This window comes from Ochotona curzoniae, unplaced genomic scaffold (genome assembly GCF_017591425.1).
Source record: "Ochotona curzoniae isolate NIBS_2020 unplaced genomic scaffold, NIBS_Ocur_1.0 scaffold_1852, whole genome shotgun sequence".
NCBI lineage: Eukaryota > Metazoa > Chordata > Mammalia > Lagomorpha > Ochotonidae > Ochotona > Ochotona curzoniae.
In genome coordinates this window covers 27,452,073-27,474,008 of record NW_024467087.1, presented here as the reverse complement: position 1 = coordinate 27,474,008, position 21,936 = coordinate 27,452,073, and the positions used below count along the sequence as shown (strand labels likewise).

At 40.2% G+C, this 21,936-nt stretch overlaps 1 protein-coding gene across 1 annotated transcript in view; it reads left to right on the top strand.

Annotated features, from left to right (window-relative positions):
- Positions 1–18,441, top strand: part of LOC121169498 (eukaryotic translation initiation factor 1-like) — a 47,328-nt gene extending 28,887 nt beyond the window's left edge. The window contains exon 2 of the mRNA XM_041000078.1: positions 17,927–18,441. Coding sequence (XP_040856012.1) covers positions 17,927–18,262 — 336 coding nt within the window. The 3' untranslated portion in view covers positions 18,263–18,441. The remainder of the gene's footprint in view (positions 1–17,926) is intronic.
- Positions 18,442–21,936: the final 3,495 nt, after the last annotated feature.

Genomic DNA, 21,936 nt, shown 5'->3' with positions numbered 1-21,936 from the left:
TCTCTGATCTTTCACTTTGTATCACAACAATCTATCCATTGGCTACCTTATTTGTTTGTTCTGTTGTCCCCCCCTTTTTTTCATCATGAATTCGTGCATTTTTTTTTCTCTTTCTGTTGGTTTCACCATTTCTAAGCACACTGCTCTGGTTTACAATTGTTGTTTTGGAGAGTTGCAATCTAATAGGGAGACAGCTAAGCAAACACAACAGCCTACTACCAGATGTAATAATATATACTCCAGGTACCAACCAAAAGCAGAAACAAGACAGTTACCTCCCGAGGTGGACAAGAAGGGTTTTATTAGGCAAGTTAAATTTGAGTTCATTACAAAGGACAAGTACAAACTGAGTAGTCGATAAAGCAGAAAATAAGGTAAAATCAAATACACACAGACAAGGAGGCTTAAATATGCTGGTGCATTCAGGGGCCCTAGAAGGTATTCATCCCAGTGTGGTAGCCTAGTGGCTAAAGTCCTTGCCTTGAATGCGCTGGGATCACAAATGGGCACAGGTTCTAATCCCGGAAGCTCCACTTCCCATCCAGCTCCCTGCTTGTGGCCTGGGAAAGCAGTCAAGGACGGCCCAAAGCCTTGGAGCCCTGCACCTGTGTGGGATCCTGGCTCCTGGCTCCTGGCTTTGGATCGGTGCAGCACTGATCATTGCAGTCACTTGGGGAGTGAATGATCAGATGGAGGATCCTCCTCTTTGTCGCCCCTCCTCTCTGTATATCTGACTTAGCAATAAAAATAAATCTTTTTTTTTAAAGGAAGGTATTCACCCTGCCTGATAGTGGGATAGTGGAAGAATAATTTGAAGAAGTAAACAGAGGAAGGGCTTCATATATTAAAGATGTTTTAAAGTCAAACAGGGATGCTGAATATTTGTAACCTGAATATTTCTTACAGGAGCCATGTGCTGTAGTAAAAAGATCATCTATGCAGTCACATAGATTCATATTCTATTATTTCTGGACTTTGGGCCTTTGGTAAGGTACATAACTACTTTAGTTATGTTACTTGGTATTTAAAAAAAGAATTATTATTTTTGTTTCATGCTTGTGGGAAGAATTAATAATATACGTGAAATAATCAGTTATAGCACCAGTGTATATGAATCTTACATTCTCCTTTTGCTTTCTTTTTTTGTTTAAAAAAGTTTCTTTATTTATTTATTTATTCAAAAGTCAGAGATGGAGATTCACATACAGAGAGAGGGAGAGAGAGAGAGAGAGAGAGAGAGAGAGAGAGATCTTCCATCTGCTGATTCATCCCCAAGATGGCCCCAATAGTCAGGGCTAGGCTGGACCGAAGCAGGAGCCAGGAGCGTCATTCATTTCTCCCATGTGGATGGCAGGGACCCAAAACCTTGAGTCACCCTCTAATGTTTTACCAGCGTATGCGCAGGTGGCTGGATTAGAAGTGGAGCAAGTGGAATATGAATCAGGGCCCTCATGGGATGCTCGCATCCCAGGAGGCAGCTTTTGCCTGCTCCATCACAACATCAGTGCTCCCTTCCTCCTCTTTCACCTTTTTCTGTTAGTATCCTAACTAATATTTTCCTCCTTCTCTCCCAAAATTCATTGTGCTTTCAGAAAATGTGCTTTGTGTGACTTAATATTCTTTTTTATTATTATTAAATTGATTGACATTTAGAAAGCAATTTTGTGCTAGCTCTGTTCTCATTGTAGTCAGTGTACTAAACCTTTGCAGTGTCCACATTTCAGTAAGTTTGTTTGCTTTTACTCAATCGCATTTTGGATGATACTATCATAGACATGAGGCATTTTTGCAATTTACAGTTAGAACTTTACCCTCTAAAATCTGTTGCAGTAGTGACCAGATTGAATTCATCCTTGCACATACCCCTCCTCAAATCTATCAAAGTATCTGCAGTCTGCCTTTTGGAAAAACTAGATTTCTTTGTTTATAGATCCGGTGTTACCATGTGTGATCATTTTGTGATTGCTGTAAAAACAGCTGAATATTTTTATATGGTTGCATGAAATAATAATATCTAATGTACTGTGCTTGAATAAAAAATACAAAGAAGCTAAGGAAATGAAGAGAATTAGTTTTCATTGTACACTGAATTATATTTGTAATGTAGTTAACTATCTATCACATTCTCAGTGGCTTCTGGGAGGGTTGAGTATGTGGCTCAAATAGATGACTATGAGTCATTTTTGTTTACATCCCTTTGTTTGCTTGGCTGCTAGAACTTAAGGGATCTTGATATAGGACAGAACTGTAACAGTTACACAGCTCCCATGTTGCTTCTACAGCACTGCTGCAAACTGACTGCGCAATCCCAGCTTTCATGGGTTCAGTGTTCAAGGCAGCTCATGTCATCCTTGAGCTGCTTTTATTATTTGGAAAGGGCTTCCTGATAGTAAACTCAAATGGCTTTTCTAACCTTTGGCCTCAGATTTACGACTTTTAACTATTCAAAATAACTCTGAATTCTATTTTAACCTTAAGGCGTCTCAAGATTTGAAGCTAGCTAACATTCAACAATGTGCCTCCTCCAACAGAATCTTCTTTACTCTCTGTGTAATGTTTGCATTTCAATGAATGTTTGCTGCAAGACCTGATTTCATGTTTCTCTATGATGCTTGTCAAATGTCTCTACATGTATCTGGCCATATACAGCTTAAAGAATTAGCATTTACTATATTCTGCATGTTCACAGTATGCTGCAAACAGTACACAATTATCAATGCTATTCTCTACCTTGTTTTATGAATGCATTCCAACACCAAATTAGATGTGTTTTATGACCACCTCATTAGTATTATCTTGTATCAAGCTGACTATTGAATAAAATTTTAATTTATTAAGTACATCCATTACAAGTAGCCTTTCATATTATTTTAAAATTGTATTTGTAATATTGAATACAGTCTATATCTCTTCCAACTCCCATCATTTCCAAACATGATGGGACAGACTCTTTCTTTCTTCATCCAAATAGCTATTTAAATTGTTGAATCTGAAAAACCTAGGAACTTTTTCATTGGAATATACTAGTGCAATATTCCTTACCTGGAATACCTTAATCAATAGAAATTTCATGAATTTGATACAAAAGGCACACATACACTTTTTTTTTGGACCAAAACTCCATAGCTTGAATCATGTTATTAAAGGTCTGTATGGGGCTAAATCCTTGCCTTGCATGTCCCAGGATCCTATATGGCCACTGGTTCATGTGGACCCTGCACCCATGTGGGTGACTCAGAAAAGCTCCTGGCGTGGGATAGGCTTAACTCCAGACATTGTGGCCAGTTGGGGAATGAACCAGTGGATGGAAGATCTTTGTAAATCTTCCTTTCCAATAAAATAAATACTTTAGAAAAAGGTCTTTCTGATCCAAATAGCTTAGAAACACTTATTCTTGAAGGTCACCAAAATACTCTATGATCATTAGATCTTTTTAAAAAAATCTAGTTGAGTAGTTTCCTGTCAGAAGCTCTCTATCTTGAATGAATTTTAGCAAGACTTTGTAAAAATTTGCAAAACACATATGTGTAGATATATGTGTATATGTGTATTCTGCATGCCACATGTTTTTATTTTCAAGATTGTTTGCTATATATTGGAATGGAATGAAGTTAGTGTACTCATCTTTTAAGGTGTTCTTGAACAATCCCAGTAACACTCTATTGTAGGAGCTTTCTTGTAACTCAAATATTCAATCATTCATTCACCAAATAGTTATTTAGCTCCTGCCATGTATCAGAAGCTATTCTAAGCACTGAGGCTAAAATTGAGAGGAAGAGAATCAAGGTCTCTGCTCATATTGAGCTTATGCACTAGTGAGGGACTTGGGCAATCAGTAAACATGCAAGAAGAATAATTTCAAATAATGACTGCCTTTAAGAATATAGTTATGAAATGGTATGGAAAATGACCGGAGTTGGACAAGGTCCATAACACCAGATAGGTCAGAGACTGTGTCTATTAGAGAATGGCATTTTGACTGCGATGTGGTTGACAAGGATGTAAATCTGTAAAAATGCATGTGTAGAAAAATATACAGACAACCATAACAACAAGGTAAAAGCTTCATAGTAGGAGCAATTTTGAAGCATTCAAGGAACAGGAAGATGATCAGTGGGACCAGAGTATACTGAACGATGATAACATTAGGAGGTAACGGAGTTTAAGAGGGAGTCGGGTGATGTCCTTTCCACAGAGCCTAGTAGGAAGCAGGTTTGTAGGAAGCAGCAGGGTTTCATGGTCTCAGGCATGTTATGTAAAGTCTATTTGCTGTCTGTGGGGGAAGAGTAGAGCGTATGCTGTAAAAAAACAAGAGCAGAATGAATCTACTTTACCCGTATTTAATCTCCATTTTTCTCTCTTCTTAAAAAAATAAAAATATGGAAAAACAAAGAGGAGTGTCTCAAGTAGTCTTCTTGGATTTCATTTATTCTTATGATTCTTCAAATATCATTAATATAGGTTTGTTTATTGCACACATTCTTGGATTGAATTCCTTTAATCCAGGAGTTCAAAAGCCATTTAAAGTGCTGTAACACTAGGACGGTTTGTGTTTTTTTTAATAACAATCTCTCCAGCCATCTTGGGATTTGGTTACTTCTCAGCCCTGGTTGTTTTTCACTCTTTTCAGCCTGAAAAATAATTCTCTTTGACAACGAAGACAAAAACAAAATAGGATTTAAAGGAGTCTACTTTCCTCATGTCATCCATCACCGTGGACAGCTACTCTGGCTTATTTAGGTATCCACTTTATTTTTTTTTTTTCCTGCTACATCAGTGTAATTTACAGTTGTGTAGTTAGAATTATCTTTTTGAGTGTTTCCTTGAACCATATCTTGGATTCCAGTTTCCCATACTAGCTCTACAACCAGGGTAAAGTATTTAAGTGCTTTATGTCTGTTTATTCAACTGTAAAATGGGGACAATACTAGTCAATTTTTTCTGAGGAGTTATTCAGAAAAGATAATAAGCTAGGCATACAGAAAGTTTTCAGCAATGCCTGACACTTAGGAAGTGTCCATGTATTCGCTGCTATTATTCCTATTATTAATATTATTATTATTATACTTATACTTTGAGCATGGACTTAAGATTTCATACCTCCCCAAATCTCCTCAGTGTAACAGCCTTGCAAAGTCTATTCCAAGATTCAATGTTAGAGTTTCTAAACTGCTTTCTTTGCTGCTCACGTCTCCGGATCTGTTCCTGTAAAAGTACCAAGACAGAAGATGTCCAGATACAGGTTTGTGTCATGCCTCTGATGTTTTCTAGCTCTGTGATGCTGGAACAATGATTCCTTTCACTAATCTTACTTTCATGAATACAGTAAAGGCTCAGTAAATTCAGTTTGCAGTGTCTTCATGCTGCCCCAATCTCTCTGTGCTGTCTATAGGAAAAACCAGAACTCTTTGTGCAGTGTATTGCTCAGAATCAGATCTCTCTCACAGTAGAGTTTGTTGACTTCCTACGCTGCCTGTCTCAAGTCAGCAACCTTATGTCCATTTTTCAGCAGTTCTTGGCATTTCACTACTCTTGAAAGGAACTGAATTCCAAGATATATAATATTTTCCCATTGTGATGCCATCTTCAAGTAGATTCAATTCATAATGTACACCACAATCAATTTGCTTTTTGGAAACCAATCTATGCAAACTATGCGATTTTTCCCACCTATCTTATTCGGTATTAATAAATCTAATTATTAGCTTGATCTATATTTTGTTCATGCTTTGGTTTGTCATACATCACCATATTAGTAAAATAGAAATGAATTTAATTCATGTGGCATTGGTGAGATTGAATGAAATATTTAATTTAAAATGCTTAGCATTGGGCCCAGCTCAATGGCTCAATGGCTAAATCCTAGCCTTGTAGACGCTGGGATCAGATGTGGGTGCTGGTTCACATCCTGACAGCTCCACTTCCCATCCAGTTCCCTCTTGTGACCTGGGAAAGAAGTAGAGGATGGCTCAAAGTTTTGGGACCCTGCACTTGCATGGGAGATCGGGAAGAAGCTCCTGGCTTTGAATTGGCTCAGCTCCAGCCATTGTGGCCACTTGGGGGAGTGAACAAGTGGCTAGAAGATCTTTCTCTCTGTCTCTGCTTCTCTCTGTAAATCTACCATTCCAATAAAAATAAATATTTTTAAAAATGCTTAGAACTGTGTAAACCACATGGATATAGATAAATAGGAATGTGTAATTATGTATTTTTGAATCAGATAGATATAGATCTAGGTGCAACCCCCCAAGAAATAGTAATTATGCAAGAGATATTTTGTATATCAGAAAAAGGAATATTTTTTCTGTTTGTCACTGAAATTTTCCCTTAATTTTCTGATTGTCACTGAAAATTACCCTGCAGCCCATAACTCCTGTTATGTAATTGTCTTTTAAAATGTCACATACTCAAGTAGGGTGATAGATGTCTGCCTCTGCCCTTGAATAGGGTAAGTCCACTTGCCAAATTCCTATGAAATAGACACATTATACCATTTTTACATATGATAAAAGCTTAGCGAACACAGCCAGCCACATCCAACATCTTCTAGTAGGTATACTGTTTGAATTACAATATCCCCCCAGTAGCATTCCTGAGTCTTTCCTTCCTAGCTGATCTTTATCCTGAAGGCTCTGCTCCTCTGTTCCACTATATGCAGTCCCTGCTGGTTTCTCCTTGCAAAAGCATGACATCCTGAACTCAGAATTTACTAGCTTAAGCGGTCTCTCCCGAGTGAATCAGTTACCCTAAGCTGCCTTATTTTCTACTTCCTGGCTTTAGTTGTTTGCCTGCTTGCAAATTCCTGCTGCTGTGATCCATAGGGAAGTTTTACTCTGTTTGCTGATGAAGCCAGATGGAATCTTGTGTTTACTCCTCCTTTGGTTTCCACTGCTATGATCCAGTCAGGCCTTTTGACGAACCCACAAGGAATGAGAAAAAGGTGGTTTCACCAAGCAAGGAAGAAATCTTTGGCTATGGCCTTTCCTTTCTTCCTTCCTTTCTTCCTTCCTTCCTTCCTTCCTTCCTTCCTTCCTTCCTTCCTTCTTCTCTTTCTTTCTTCCTTCCTTCCTTCCTTTCCTTTCCTTTCTCTTTCTTTCTTTCCTTTCTTCTCTTTCTTTCTTCCTTCCTTCCTTCTTTCTTTCTTTCTTTCTTTCTTTCTTTCTTTCTCTCTTTCTTTCTTTCTTTCTTTCTCTCTTTCTTTCTTTCATAGATTTATTTGTTTTTAAAAGCAGTATTTACAGGAAGGGAGAGAGAGGAAGAGAAATTGTGAGATTTCATCAGCTGTTTCACTTTCTAGATGGAAACATGTCCATTCTACCAAATGTTGGTTTCCAAACTAATAACCAGTTTTGGTCCTTGCAGAAGCCAGGAGCAAGGGTCTCCCACGTAGGTTCAAGGACCCACGCACTTGGATTGAACCCTCTTCTGCTGCTTTTTCAGGCCAATTAACAGGGAGTTGAATAAGAAGTGCAACTAGGAATGGTACCCTTATAGGATGTTGGTGTTTTAGGCAACAACTTAACTCACTGCACCATAACACTGTAACTCACTGCACCTAACACTGGCCACTATATTTTTCTACGTATTTAATTCTACTATACATCCTAGAAGAGCATTATATGGAACACTTTAATATAACTTTCCAATGTGGAAAATTTACTGTGATCAATTTAATTTTAATTTTTTCAATGCAGTCTTACCTCAAACATTTTCAATAAGGAGATTGATGTGTTAAATCTGGAACACATTGTTTTGCCCTTGCATCTATCTGGAGTGGAGGCTTAAAAATAAAATAAAATCAAAGCTTACAGTTATTTTAATGATAAATTGTATTCTTTATATTCTTGTGAATGTCTTCTTTTAAGAACAGATTTTATGTTCTCTCCTCTAATTATGGTCTTTGTGATGAAAATGAGCTTACTTGGTATGAAAGAAGTTTTAGATGTTGACACTCCAGGAAATCTCACTTTAGGTATGAGAGTTTCCAAAACAGAAGACAACATCAGTACAGTTTTTAGAAGGAAAATGGGATGGAAAATCAATGCTGAAGACAAAGTGAAGCTACCTTTCAGCCTTTGGACATAATGAAATTGAAATCACTTCCAACTTTAAAAATTTCTGAGCTGGCTTTTTGCTGTGGCAACTAACACTCCAGAATTTATATAGTTGATGAAAGAAGAGAAGAAGCTTTTATGTTTTGATCTATTAAATTGATCTGGATTTTGTAGTGATATATATCAAAGCAGAAGGATAGTGTGAGATTCTCAGCTTTTTGATGTGTTTTATTTATGGTTAGAACTTTATTTTGGTACTGAAAAGAACTTAAACTCAAAGGGCGTTATTTTATTTTTAAGTCTCACATTCTTAAAGGAGATAAACTGCCCTAGTTTTGTGAAAGTCTGTTCTTGTGGGAGTTGGTCATCTATTGTGAACTGTTAGAACAAGGGTAATTAAAGGTATAGAGGTTGGTGATCAATCACATCGCAAGTGCTTAAGTGTCTTTAATGTGCCCAGCAATGTGCTTGCAGTTGTGTTAAGTACAATTTGTAATTTATTTGGGGTGATAAGAAACACAACTTGTAATTTATTTGGGGTGACAAGATTGAGGGAGATGCTATTTATGTCTCCTGTTATATATGCTTGCATATGTGCTTCAAAAGTTCCTGCTCCAAGTTGTATCTGATGCAAGGGAAGACAAGCAATTTTGAAAGTAAGCTGGAAGGTTGCTTAATGGTGCAGTAACACTGGGTTTATTTAAAAACTAATAAAAACTATCAGAAAAGCCAAGGGTGGGAAAAATAACTAAGTATTCAAACAACCTCCTACATATGGCTATGCTCAGCTGTTAGTTTGCTGTTGTTGGCTCAATCAGGAGCAGACAGGGAGTTAGAAAGGATAATCAGGATGAAGATAAAGATGTACCTCCCCCTTTTTTCTGAGAACTGCTCTCCTTTTCCATATGTCTGAGAGACCTTGCTCTTAATGGACTAGTGCATTCTTGTCACAATGAATTCTCTCTCTTGCAAACTACTATTGGCATCGATTCCATTCACTTTGACACAGTTAACTATCCTCAAGACTTGCTACTTATATTTCTTTTTTTTTTCCCACACAAGAATTGCACGTGGTGGAGCCTGGGATATCTTCAGATAGATGGAATGGCCCACTTTATTGCTACAGAGGAAAAGGAATCAAACATTGGATGTAAACTACTCCAGTGGCTTCCACCTAATTCCCCTTCTCAGGAAGAAATTCTATTGAGTTTTATCTTTGAAGTTGCTTTTAGCTCATCACAAGAAATACAAACAGTAGAGAAAATAATATACACCAAGATGCAGATATTCATGAGGCTTACAATCTCTGCGTTCGTGTAATGTGATGATAGTAGTATTTATATCCTGTGAGGCTAACACTCAGGCAGTGCTGCACACACAGAAAGTGCTTACTAAATGCTAGTTGTAATCCTCCTCATCACTGTCATCACTAAAGTATCAACACCCAAACGACAATGGAGAGTTGCACAATTTAGAGTCAGTGATATTTTAACAGTAGAAAGAGCGGAGCGGTGCCTATTCCTTTGAGATTTATAGGAAGGCAGAAAGAATAACTATAGAAATAAAAATGATATGTTAAGGGCAGATCAGGGAGAACATTTGAAGGGGATTGTACTTTAAGAAAACAGATCATTTGTTGCAAGCAAGAAATGTGGGGGTTGTAAGGGGACTTGGGATTTGGATGGGAGGAGGAAAGTCTAATCACCAAGGTACCATTCAGCAATAAATTCTGTGAATCTGTGCTTTGTTGTTGTGGGGGAATGAAACAAAAAGTATATTTTTCCCTTTCCCCAGCTTTCTCAATCACCTAGACCATGAAAGATAAATGAAGAGAGTCTTGAGTAAAAATTTAAACTTCTGAAAGAAAAAGGATTGTGTGTGGGGGCCAGCAGTACAGATAAACAAGTGGATGCCTGAGCTATGACTTAATTTAAAATACAACCATAATGGCTTTTTGCTGTAGCAATTAGAAAAAAATAAAGCAGGTTGTTTCAGATAAACAGAAGCTGACTGATGATAGGGCTTCTGAAGAAACAGAAATGCTGATAAAAAGTGAAATTCAGCAAGCACTTTAAGGATAAAGAAGTAGCTAGCTCAGTCAGACTGGTATGCCTCTGAGAGGAGTATATAGTTAGGCAAAACAAAAACAACAACAAAAACAGGGCCCAACAGGCAGAGCTGCTAAAGTCCTCACCTTGAACACCCCGGGATCCCAAGTGGGCACCAGTTCTAATCCCGACAGCCCCACTTCCCATCTAGTTCCCTGCCTGTGGCCTGGGAAAGCAGTCAAGGATGGCCCAAAGCCTTGGGACCCTGTACCCACATGGGAGACCCGGAACATAGCTCCTGGCTTCTGGCTTCGGGTCAGCGCAGTACCGGCCGTTGCGGTCACGTAAGGAGTGAATCATTAGACTGAAGATCTTCCTCTCTGTTTCTCCTCTTCTTTGTATATCTGACTTTACAATTAAAAAAATTCTTAAAAAAAAAAAAAAAACCCTGCACAGTGATTCAGTATCCAGGGATTATTAGGTGAGAAAAATAATATATATGAGAATATTTGTTATTTCTATTTGCTGTGCTGAAGTAAAAGTGAAACAATAAAAGCAACCCACCCCCAAGCTAGTGGCTGACAAAAATGAATCTTCAGAAGTTATTAATTGGGCATTGATTCTTATGTTTAGAGATGGGCTAGATGAATTGGTAGGTACAGAAAAGCTTTTTATTATTTTCAGCTTTGTGATCAGGAGGAAATCAATATATTCCCTATGAATATTTTTATGAATACCTTGGGCTTCTACCCCCAATTAATTGGTATGTTTGGAGAGAATAAAATTTTACTTTGCTGGATTTATTGTTGCTGCTTTGAGTGTTATTAACTTGTTTATGCATCAACGCTTCTGCATATGGGCCTTCCCACAAACATAGTACTTCTCTAATGTGATTCACATTTTTGTGATTGTTTCAGTACTACTCACGAATGTGTATTGCAAAAACATAGTAACAATAAACTGATTTTTATAAGGCACGATACAACACTTTTCTACATGGTCTCACCCACACCTTTGGTCTGCTGCAATTTCAGGACTGTGTTACGTTCTTCCATATCTCAGAGCTTCACACGTATGATTTCTTGCAATTGTTCTACTCTGCTCCTTACCTGCCTCCAATTTTTCCTTTGTCTCCTAACTTATAGTGACCCTCTACTTCCTAGTTTAAATAGCAGTGCTGATATGTATGCCCTTATAGAACTGTGATCTTATTTTTTATAGTACTTAGCCAATTATCCTCTATGTCCCTGGATTTTATACTCATGGATTCAATTAACTATAAAGAAGATGTGCAATTGGCCTACAATGTTTGTACCTACGTTGAACATGTGCATATTTTTGTCATTATTCCTTAAACAATGCAAGATAGCAAATTTTTAGCAAAAGGATTTTCACTGTATTAGATCTTGTTAGCAATGACTTAATGACTTAAAGTAATAACTTAAAGTATACAGGAGGATGTATGTATGTTGCATGTAAATACTACATCAATTTTATGTTAGGTGCTAGAGAATCTGTAAAGATACTGTGTGATGGCTATATGAGTGTAGTAGTTATTAGTGTCTGTCTTAATAGACTGGCTCAGGGGATGCTCATTTATCTTGCTTTCTCTCTTTTTTTTTTTTTTTTAAGATTTATTTCTTACTTGAAAACCAGAGTTGCATAGAGAGAGGGTGATATAGACAGGTACACACACACATATACATACATACATACATACATACACAGAAAGAAAGAGCTTCCATCTGCAGGTCTAGTCCCCAAATGGCTACAATAGCCAAGGCTGAGCCAGTCTGAAACTAAGAGGCTGGAATGCCATCCAGGTCTCCCACATGGATAGCAAGGGCCCAAGGACTTATGTAATTTTCTGCTGCTTTCCTTGGCACATTATCAGGGAGCTGGATCAAAAGTGGATCAGCCAGAACTCAAACCAGCACCCAATTGGGATGGCAGCATTGAAACTGACTTAATCTGTTACACCACAGTTCTAGCCTTTGTTATTCTAATTAAAGGAGTGTACACAAAAAGATAGACAGCTCTGAACAATGTCTCCACAGCACAGTTCAGAAAACTGTTGAAGGACAGAGGTTAGACCTTAGGTAAAAAAATAGGTTTACCTGCTCCTTCACACTTTGCGTTGAAGATGTCTGAACCCGAGTGCTGATCTCTCATACACACACTAGGGCCAGGATCAAAGAAAGAGAGAGCATAGAATCTGGTAATACTGTGGTGAGAGAGACAAAAAAACCAGCATAGACTTGTACCAGGATAGTTAATGATAGCTAGTGCTTAAAAGGGAAGTGATTGGGGCTGGTGCCGTGGCACAGCAAGCTAATCCTCCACCCTGTGGCACTGGCATCCCACATGGGCTCCAATTCATGTCCTAGCTGCTCCGCTTTCAATTCAGTCTTCTCTTTATGGGCTGTGAAAACAGTGGGGGATGGACAAAATCCTTGGGACCCTACCCTCATATGTGAGATCTAAAGGAAGCTTCTGGCTTTGGATGAGCTCAGCTCTGGCCATTGAGGCCATTTGGGAAGTGAATCAGCAGTTGGGCTATCTCTCTCTTTCCCTCTTTCTCTGTAATAATTTGCCTTTCAAAGAAAAATAAATATTAATAAAAAGGAGGGTGATGGTTAATTGTATCCAAGTTGCTAAGGAATAAGACTGTTGACAGTGACCTTGAGCAGAATGTTGGTGGAGGCATCTTGGGTGCCCAGGTAGTGAGAAATGAAGTGGTAACAGAAATCAGACAAAAGGACCTAAGCAGACAATTCACAGCCCCAGAAATGCAATGGCTCAGTAAACATAAAAAGATCCTACCTCATATTAACAAAATATAAAATGTGACTCCGTACCCATTATTTTAACCAGTCAAGTCTCGAAAGGCAGATAAATAATGCATTGTCATTCACATGCTGTTGGAGGTGTCACACAATTTATGAAGGCAGTTTGGTAATAAATATTACAAATTTTTAGATGTGCACAATTCGGTTACCTGTGTCAGAGAGAACAAAATATGTTCCTCCTTATGCCTTTTGTTTTGTTTTGTTTTTAATTTTTATTTGAAAGAAAATGATGGAGGCAGAGAAGGGAAGAGAGCAAGAAAGTGAGAGACAATCTTTCAGCCTCTCCTTCACCCTCATATATCCAAAACAGTTAAGGCTACGTCATATTGAAACAAGAAATCTAATACACCAAGTCTCCCATGCAGCTGACACTTGAGCCATTATTTGATGCTTTCAGGATGTTCATTAGCAGCAATCTGAAAACAAAAGTGGAACCAGGATTTGAACTCAGGCACTCTACATACAGGTTGTAGGCATCCTAAGTGGCATCTTAATTGCTGTGACAAATGCCCTCCCACCTATTTTGCGTGTGTGCATTCCCTACTGTCATCTCATAGTACCTGTTTGAGAGATGAGAGTACCTGAAAGATTTCTGAAGAAAGTTTCTTTCTCTTTCACTTTCTCTTTCTCCTCCTCCTCCCCCCTCCCTCTTCCCTCTCCTCATTCCCTCCCTTTCTTATCTTCTTTCCCTCCCCTCTCTTCCTCCTCCTCTTCCTCCTTCTCCTTCTTCTTCTCCTTCTTCAATAAGAGCAAAGGATACTCTTTAGTAATGCTGGGATGTCCAGACAGACTCTAAGTACTCCCATCTGCTGCAAAACAGGCTTCTGAAAACTGGAAGAAGAATCTTGGGGTTTAGAGGTCAGGGACCCCCCCCCCATCCTCACCCCCCGCCTACTGAAAGCAACAAACAAATAAATATAACAATTAAAAGCAAAATCATTTGGGAAGCAGAAAAATTCATCTTGTTACGTTGAGCAATTAAAAGATAATTCCTGATTTAAAATAATGAGGAAGTGGGGTGGGTATTGTGCCACAGTGGTTAAATCACAGACTGATAGATCTGCATGCCATATTGGAGGGCCTGACAAGTCTTATCTCTAGCTTCCTGCTGTTGTGAACCATGGTAGGCAGCAGGTAATGACTCAAGTACCTGGGTCCTTGTGACTCACCTGGGAAACCTGGATTTAGTTCCAGGCTCCTGGATTTTGCCTGGTTACTATAGGCATTTGGTAGCTAAACCAGTCTTGCTCTCTCTCTCTCTCCCTCTGTCTCCCCACATAAAAAACAAGTAAAATAACTTCATAACACAAATAAAGGATAGAGAAAAGATTTAAAAGTGATGTAGACAGATCACACAAAGAATTTTATCCCTTAATTCCTGAGGTATACAGGGCATATTTCCTAGCAGGTGGAGCAATAAAGGAAACATAACAAGGCGTATGCTTAAGAACTTTTCCTACCCATTCATCCAAATTTCATATAAACAAAGTCAGAAAGAAATGCTGATGTAGTTAGCTTCACACAATCAAAATAAACCAAAAGCTAAGTTACATTAGGGCCAGAATTATGTATGCTTCATTTCTTTTTTGCTACCACGTAGAAGAGTGCTTGGCATGTACTAAATGATCAATAAATAATAGTTGAAAGTAAAATGAAGATCGAATGAGAAATGTGAACTCGATATTGCCTGCAATGATCTCTGGGCCCTTAATTACTGCCTGTGGTGGGAATGGTCTGGGGAAACAAGGATTGCAGTGGTTGAACCTGACAGCCGCCAAAACAAAAGCAGAGAGAGGTAGGTTGTGGATAACACCTGATTTTATTATTGTTGTTGTTACTTTAAATTTACTTAACAACAAAAACAAGAACTGGAACCCTTTGACAGTAGTCATGTCTTTGTTTACTTTGGAATGCAATGGCATAGCTAGGAATCACCCTTACTGCTTAATTGATGCAGAATTTCAGCTGATAAAGTCATCTTCTTGTATATGCAAAGTGAAAGGGAGAGTATTTTTCAGTCACAGAACTTGTGGTATCATTAATTGGTAATTACTGTAATGAGCACAATAACTTTTATTTTTTCTCTTTATTATATATATTTATATATATTTATTATATATATTTCTTACTTGTTTGAAACCTTGAGACACAGAGATAAAGGTGGGGGGGGGAGAGAGAATAAGAATCATCCATCTGCTGGTTCACTGCCCAGCTGGCCACAGTTTCCAGGGCTAGGCTAAGCCAAAGCCAGAAGCTTCATCCAGGTCTCCCACTTGGGTGGAAGGAGCCCAAACACTCAGGCCATCTTCTGCTGATTTGTTTCAAGCCATTACTAGAAGAGTTGGATTGGAAGTGGAACAGTTGGAACATGAACTGTGGCTCATAGGGGATGCTGGTGTCAAAGGTGGCACCTTTACCCAGTGCACCAGAATTCTGCCCCTAACATTGCTTTTTCTAAGATTCAGCCATCTGATTTTGGCTTTATTTTGAGAAGAGGCAATAACAGTTGCAGATATAGGAAAAGTGATATTGCTCCTAACAAACTACATTAAGAATGAAGCTTTGTATGCATATTTTTCCCATATGGGAATAGAACCCCATGTTCAAGTACACATGGAGCAACTTACAGTATTTTTTTGTTATTACCTCTTGGCTCTCAGTTCTTTGCTGTACCTTAGAAGTCTGTTCTTTACATAAATTCAAGGAGAAATGAAGGAATTTCCTTACTAAAGCTTTCATTCCTATAAAGGCAACATGATGCAGGAACAGAACTCAATGTCAACATATATAAATGAGTTTGTAAGATTAATAACAAAAGGAAAAAACTATAATGACTTTTGGACTCTGATTTTCAGCATTCTATAGTTCAGATAGCTGATTCCCTGAAATGCTCTATTTTCTTAGTTTTTCTGAAGTATCCCTGCTGTAATTTTCCACCCATACTTTTAGCTTCCTTATTTCTGTCTTTTGACTACAAGTTCATCTTACACTACCTAGTCAATTTAAGACTTCTTCTTTTTAAATTTTTATTGTCCTTTAAAATATTGTTTACATAGTTGAGAGGTGTGCAGCTCTATGTGGGCCTCAGATGAGGGCGAGGAGGGTCAGGTGTGGAGAAAAGTGGGGGAGATACAAGTTTCAGTTTTTTTTTCCTGTATCCACTGGGGAGGAGTGGAAGGGGCTGCTCCTCACTGTCAGATTACATCAGTAGCTGGGGAAGGAGGGACAGTCATTTGATGATGCCTTAGAAACCCCGATTTGGGGAAAAGTGTTCTGAGGATGTTGAGTGGTTGTGATAGTTCTGACAAGTTTTTGGTTTTGTAGCTTCAGAATTGAGAAAATCTTTCCAAGGTCTGTTGGCTAGCCAAGTCCACCTCAGTGTGCATCCATAGACCCAGAAACATGCTGCGAAGCTTGGCCATCAGAGTAGTCCAACCTATTCTGCTTTCCATCCTCTAATGCAGCACTCAATGTATCTTGTTTGCCTGGGTGAGCTGACTGTCCTGGCCTCCTTATGCATCTGGTCATATTATTCACTGCACAGGCATTAACAACTAAGGAGGCCCAGTCCTGATACATGCACTCTAAGACTGAACCACACATCCTATGATTTTCTTTATGTCCAAGGTCTGAGTCCAGTGATTTAGTTGGGGAGTCCCCTGAGAAACCTTGCCTGGGATGACCTCAAACTTGAACCTTCAATGTGCCAGTTCAGGATCAGGTGTGGTCTATCACTTGCACCCGCCAATGCACATACTGGTAGATGCAGATGTCTAATTCACCCAGCCACATCTCTCACACAAATTGTGGCCCAGCCCAGCCAGCTTACCACAGGCCAGTCTTCACACAGGCCAGTGGGTGCTATTTCCTAGTTGTGGTGACCCCCAAATCTCTATCAGGCCTGCCCCCAACCCTGGCTTTTGCATGTATCAGCCTCTCCTGCAACCTAGTCTGGCCCAGCCCACATCCCATCCAGTTCTAATGGACACCCATGGGTTCTGCTCAGCCGTCCTGGTCCCAGATCCAGCTCTTACATATGCTAACTGGCGATGCCAAATAGTTCATCCTGCCTACCCCCAGCCTTGGTTCTTGTGTTCACCAGTTATAGGTACAGCCTAGTGGAGGAGTTGCACTGCCAGGCATGCTCCCAGTCCCTGATCTTATGCCTGCTACGGGGGACTGCAGTCCAGCTTGACATTACTTATAACCAGTTCTGGCACTTGCCAGCTAATGTTGTAGCCTCACCCATCCTTGCCCATCACCAGAACCAGCCCAAATGCCAGCTGATGAGTGTGCAGCCATGCCCATATGGAAGCAGCAGCCCAACAGGGGTGTCCTGGAGGCTCTACACTTCTGCATGCCAGCATGTGTTGCAAACCAGTCTGAGATGACCCACTTCCCAGTCTTGACCTTTGCCAGCAGGTGCTGCAGCCTGGCTCAGCCCAGTCTACCATCAGTATAGCTTTTGCCAGTGGGTGCAGCAGCCTAGTCTAGCCTGGCCCACTCCCAACCCCAGCCTTCATGTGAGCTTGAGTATTGTGGTCCAACCCAACCAAGTTTGAATCCCATTCTAGCTCTCACTAGTGCTGTGGACTGACCCTGCCAACCCTGCCCCCAGATCTGGCCCGCACACATACCAACGGGGGCCGCATGCCAACCTGGTCTGGCTTGCTCCAAGCCATGGCTCTCTCTCCCAGGAGCTGCATCATAGCAGAGGAGTTCCCCAACTTCACCTACCAGCCCTGCTCCCAACAGCAGATGTCACATGTGTCATCAGGTGCTGCTGCCCAGACTGACAGCCAACCCCCAGTCCTGGCATTCACCTGCGAGTACTGTAGCCTAACCCAATTGGCTCACACTTACTTTGTCTCTCACCTAGCCCAGCCTGGCCCACCCACAGGCCCAGTTCTCAAGTGACTCCGCAGGTGCTGCAGCCTAGCCCAAACTGTCCCACATCCATTCTGGTTGTTGAGAGTGTCAGCAGAACCTCCACTCTTTCGACCCCTTTGCTGGTGCAAGTAAGGGTGATGACTTGTTCCCCACTGGCACTGAGGATTATATCCATATAAGAATCCAACAGAGAAATGGTAGGGAGATCCTTACCACAGTCCAGGGGATTGCTGATGATTATGATAAAAAGAAACTGGTGAAGGCGTTTAAGAAGAAATTTGCCTGCAATGGGACGGTCATTGAGCATCCAGAATATGGAGAAGTGATTCAGCTCCAGGGCAACCAGCACAAGAACATCTGCCAGTTCCTGGTGGAGATTGCACTGGCTGAGGATGACCAGCTGAAAGTTCATGGGTTTTAAGTGCTTGTGGCTCACAGAAGCTTGTGTGAGGAGTTCCTTGCAATGAGTAGACTTGCCCTTCTGTCCCTTATCACAAGTTTAAAAAAAACCTCACAGTTTGTATAATGTAACCATTTGGGGTCCACTTTTAATTTGGATTAGTGCAACTCCTTCATGCAATAAACTGAAAAGAGCCATGCTGTCTCAAGAAAAAAAAAAAAAAAAAGCCCAAGCCCAGCCTGTCCCCAGACCCAGCTCACACAAATTCTGATGAGTGCCACAGACTTGCTTGGCCTGGCCCATCCCAAGTCCCAGCTTTTGTGTGGGGAGTTTCTCAAGTTTCCCTAAAAGTTCTGCTGCCAGCCCAGGATGTGACACAGGCTGGTGAGTGCAGTGGCCCTGTTTTGGCATGGTCTTCCCTCAATTCCAGCCTTTGCATGTGCCAGCAGGTGCTGCAGCCTGGCCCAATCGACTCCTCCCAGCCCCTACTAATTGTAAGTTTCAGGTGTGTTCCTGTCAGATGAGTTCTGTGGTCCAGCCTGGATTTGTTTTCTCAATTGGTATTCTTTCCCTTGGAGACCTCATTCATATCCAACACTTGCATTAGTATCTAACTCACATGACTCAAAATGTTATCTCTAGCACAGGTTGTTCCTCTAGCTCCAGGCCTTTATACCTAGCTGCTTACATGATACATCTTCTTATTCTGAAGGTACTCAAACTCATCATGTTCAGAAAACCAAAATCAGTATGGACCTCTCCAAATGATCACTTCCCCCAATCACATCAAAATTTATTCTGCTAAGTAGGCCTAAATTTATTTTTGATTTTAAAAAATATTTTATTTTATTGAAAATGCAGATTCACAGAGAGAAAGATCTTCAATTGTTGGAACTGAACTGATCCAAAGCCTCGAGTCAGGAGCTTCTTCTGGGTCCCACATGGGTGCAGGGTCCCAAGGCTTTGGACAAACTTCTGCTGCCTTCCTGGGCTACAAGCAGAGAGCTGGAAGGAAAGTGGAGTAACCAGGACAGGAACCTGAACCCATATGGGATCCTGGCATTTGCAAGGCGAGAATTTAGCCATTGAACCATCCATGTTGGGCTACTAAATATCTTCTAATACTTCTTTCTCTCCCTTCCTTTGCCTCATCCAAATCATCACTAACTCAGAAAAATATCCCTAAATAACTCTCATCTCTGGCTATGCCACAATTATATTGTGTAGTCTACAATATCTCATTTAGAATATTTCAAAATTTTAAGTTTTTGCTCTGCATCTGGCTTTGCCCTATATTCCGTAGTGCAGCTGTTTCAAAATATGTGTGAACATGTGGTTTTGCTTGCTACTGATCTTGAGAGAATTTCAAAGGTCTTAATAAGGTGCAACAATGCTTTGGCTGGTCTGACCCATACTTACCTTCTCCCATGATCAGCTTACCCAGTGCAGGTCTTAACTATTGGTATTCTGCTTGTACTGTCTTTCTTGAATCCCTGTTCTCTTTAAACTCTTTTGTGTCATGGGGCCTTTGAACATGTTCCTTTTTCCCCAAAATTAAGTATGTACACCATGCTCTTCACTTGGGTCACATCCATCCTTAAGATTTTAGCATATTCTTCTTTAGAAAAGGTATTGAAGCAGGTAATATGTGCTGAGTTTAGCTGCCATATCCCCAGCCTAACATAGCCTGTCCCTGTTCTGACTCTCACTGATGGATACTGTGATTTACCCCTGCCAGGTACGCCCCCAACCTTAACTTCAATGTGCTGGTGGGTGGTGGTCAGTGGTGGTCAATGCTAATCAGGCCAGTTCTGGTCTCGTGTGTGTGTGTGTGTGTGTGTGTGTGTGTGTGTGTTAGTCTGACCCAGAAAGTTCCTCTAGCTTCCCTCCTCCAATCAGCTTGGCCCCTTTGCTCATCAGCAAGTACAGTGGCCTTGTCCACAGAAGTCCCCTAGAAGTCATTCCTCACCTGCAACATACTCTCTCAGCAGTCCCCTTCTCATGTATCTTGTGCCCCACTTCCTTGTCAATCTATAGCCCCCATGCCTGAGAGCTCAGTAGTTCCACAGCCCAGTCTTCTGGTGGGGTGGTATGCAGGCATGGCTACCCGGGATTCCAGAGCCGGTCCTCCAGCACACGTGCTGTCCTGGGACCCTACCTCTCCACCTGTCAAGCACAGTCCACTAGCAAAGGCCACAAGTCTGTCAGCTCACCACAGTAGCATGCCAGCTGTACCTGTGCCCTGCCCACCCGCCTGGGACCCAAATACATGGTGGAGTTTCCAGGCCTGCTCTGCCCCACTGGCCCCCAGCCAGAGTCCCCAGACTCCCTGAGACCTGGTTGGAAGGATGGCACCTAGGTGTCACATCAGTGGAAGGATGGTACCTAGGCCTAAAAGTACCTTTTAATTCCATTTTTATGAACTTTTTGAAATACTTTGATAATTATCCACAAGTATATTTATAAGCAGCTTATGTAATTTTAATGGATAGCATTGAATATGACTGGATTTATTTTACACAGAAAAGTTGCTGATTGAAATTGTAGTTTAAATTTCTGTAAATCTACTTTTGAATTTATAGAATTGCAAATTCATGCCAGAGAACATAGAAGGTTTTTTTTTAAAGGCTCAGATTGAAATGTGGCTGGAAAAGCTAGAAAACTGGACAGTGATCTCATAGCTTTGATAATTGAAGTCCCTAAACTAGCCAGACCTAGGAAAAAGTATAGCTTATTTTTTTTCTTTCTGCCCATGATAGAATTTGAAATTATTGTATAATCTGTTTTTGTTGTATCCTGTGTGCTAAGAATACTTCTGACAAGCTACATCTTGACAAAAATGAACATGAACTAGATTCGTCTCTTTCAATTCATGCAAAAAATTTAAAACACTTTCTTACTTCTGTTGGAAGCACCCTGAGTTTCCTAGGTCACCAGCCTTATGTGGAGTAAGAGTCCTGATTACTACCTAACAATAGGCGTGTTGAGTCTACTGAGTTCATGGCACAGCATGTAGTCTTGTAGGGATACTAAAGACAGGTAACAACTTCAAGGAACCAAAGTTGAAACAGTCTCATGTAAGAATGAAAATATCTGCCACTATGTTGTCAGCTTGTCAAGATTGCCCAAGAGAATATAGGAATTTCCTTCCTGGATTGGATTTTAGAATAGACTAGACGTTAATCTAAGGCATGCTCATTTGTTTTCTAACTTTTCTGGTGCTCTGTGTTACAACTTCCTTGTGAGTAAGGGTATTGTCTTAAGAAGAAAATAACTTCAAACTTCCTTCTTTTGGAGATTCTTCAAGATTGCAGTTTGCATTTTTAGCCAAAAGTAAATAGAGATGGTTATATATTAGCCAGAAGAATGACCATAGGCACAGCATGTAATACAATCTCATTGACATTCCACAGATTAGAAATTGTTGGAGCTCAAAGGGACTTTAACAGTTCCTTAGCTGTTTTCTTAACTCTCATAGGGAGTTAGACCAGTTATCTCCAAGATACTTCATAGCTCATTTGACAAATGGGGAAGCTGAGATCCAGGGTTAAAGTTTATGTTTACTGTGGATTTTATCACTCAGGAAAACAGGAGGGGCTATGAAAATACAATCGCGCACTTGGATAGCAGAAAGTGGGTGACAATCTGCACTGTATTTCAAATAAGGGAACAGATTTGATCTGGTATTTGAAATG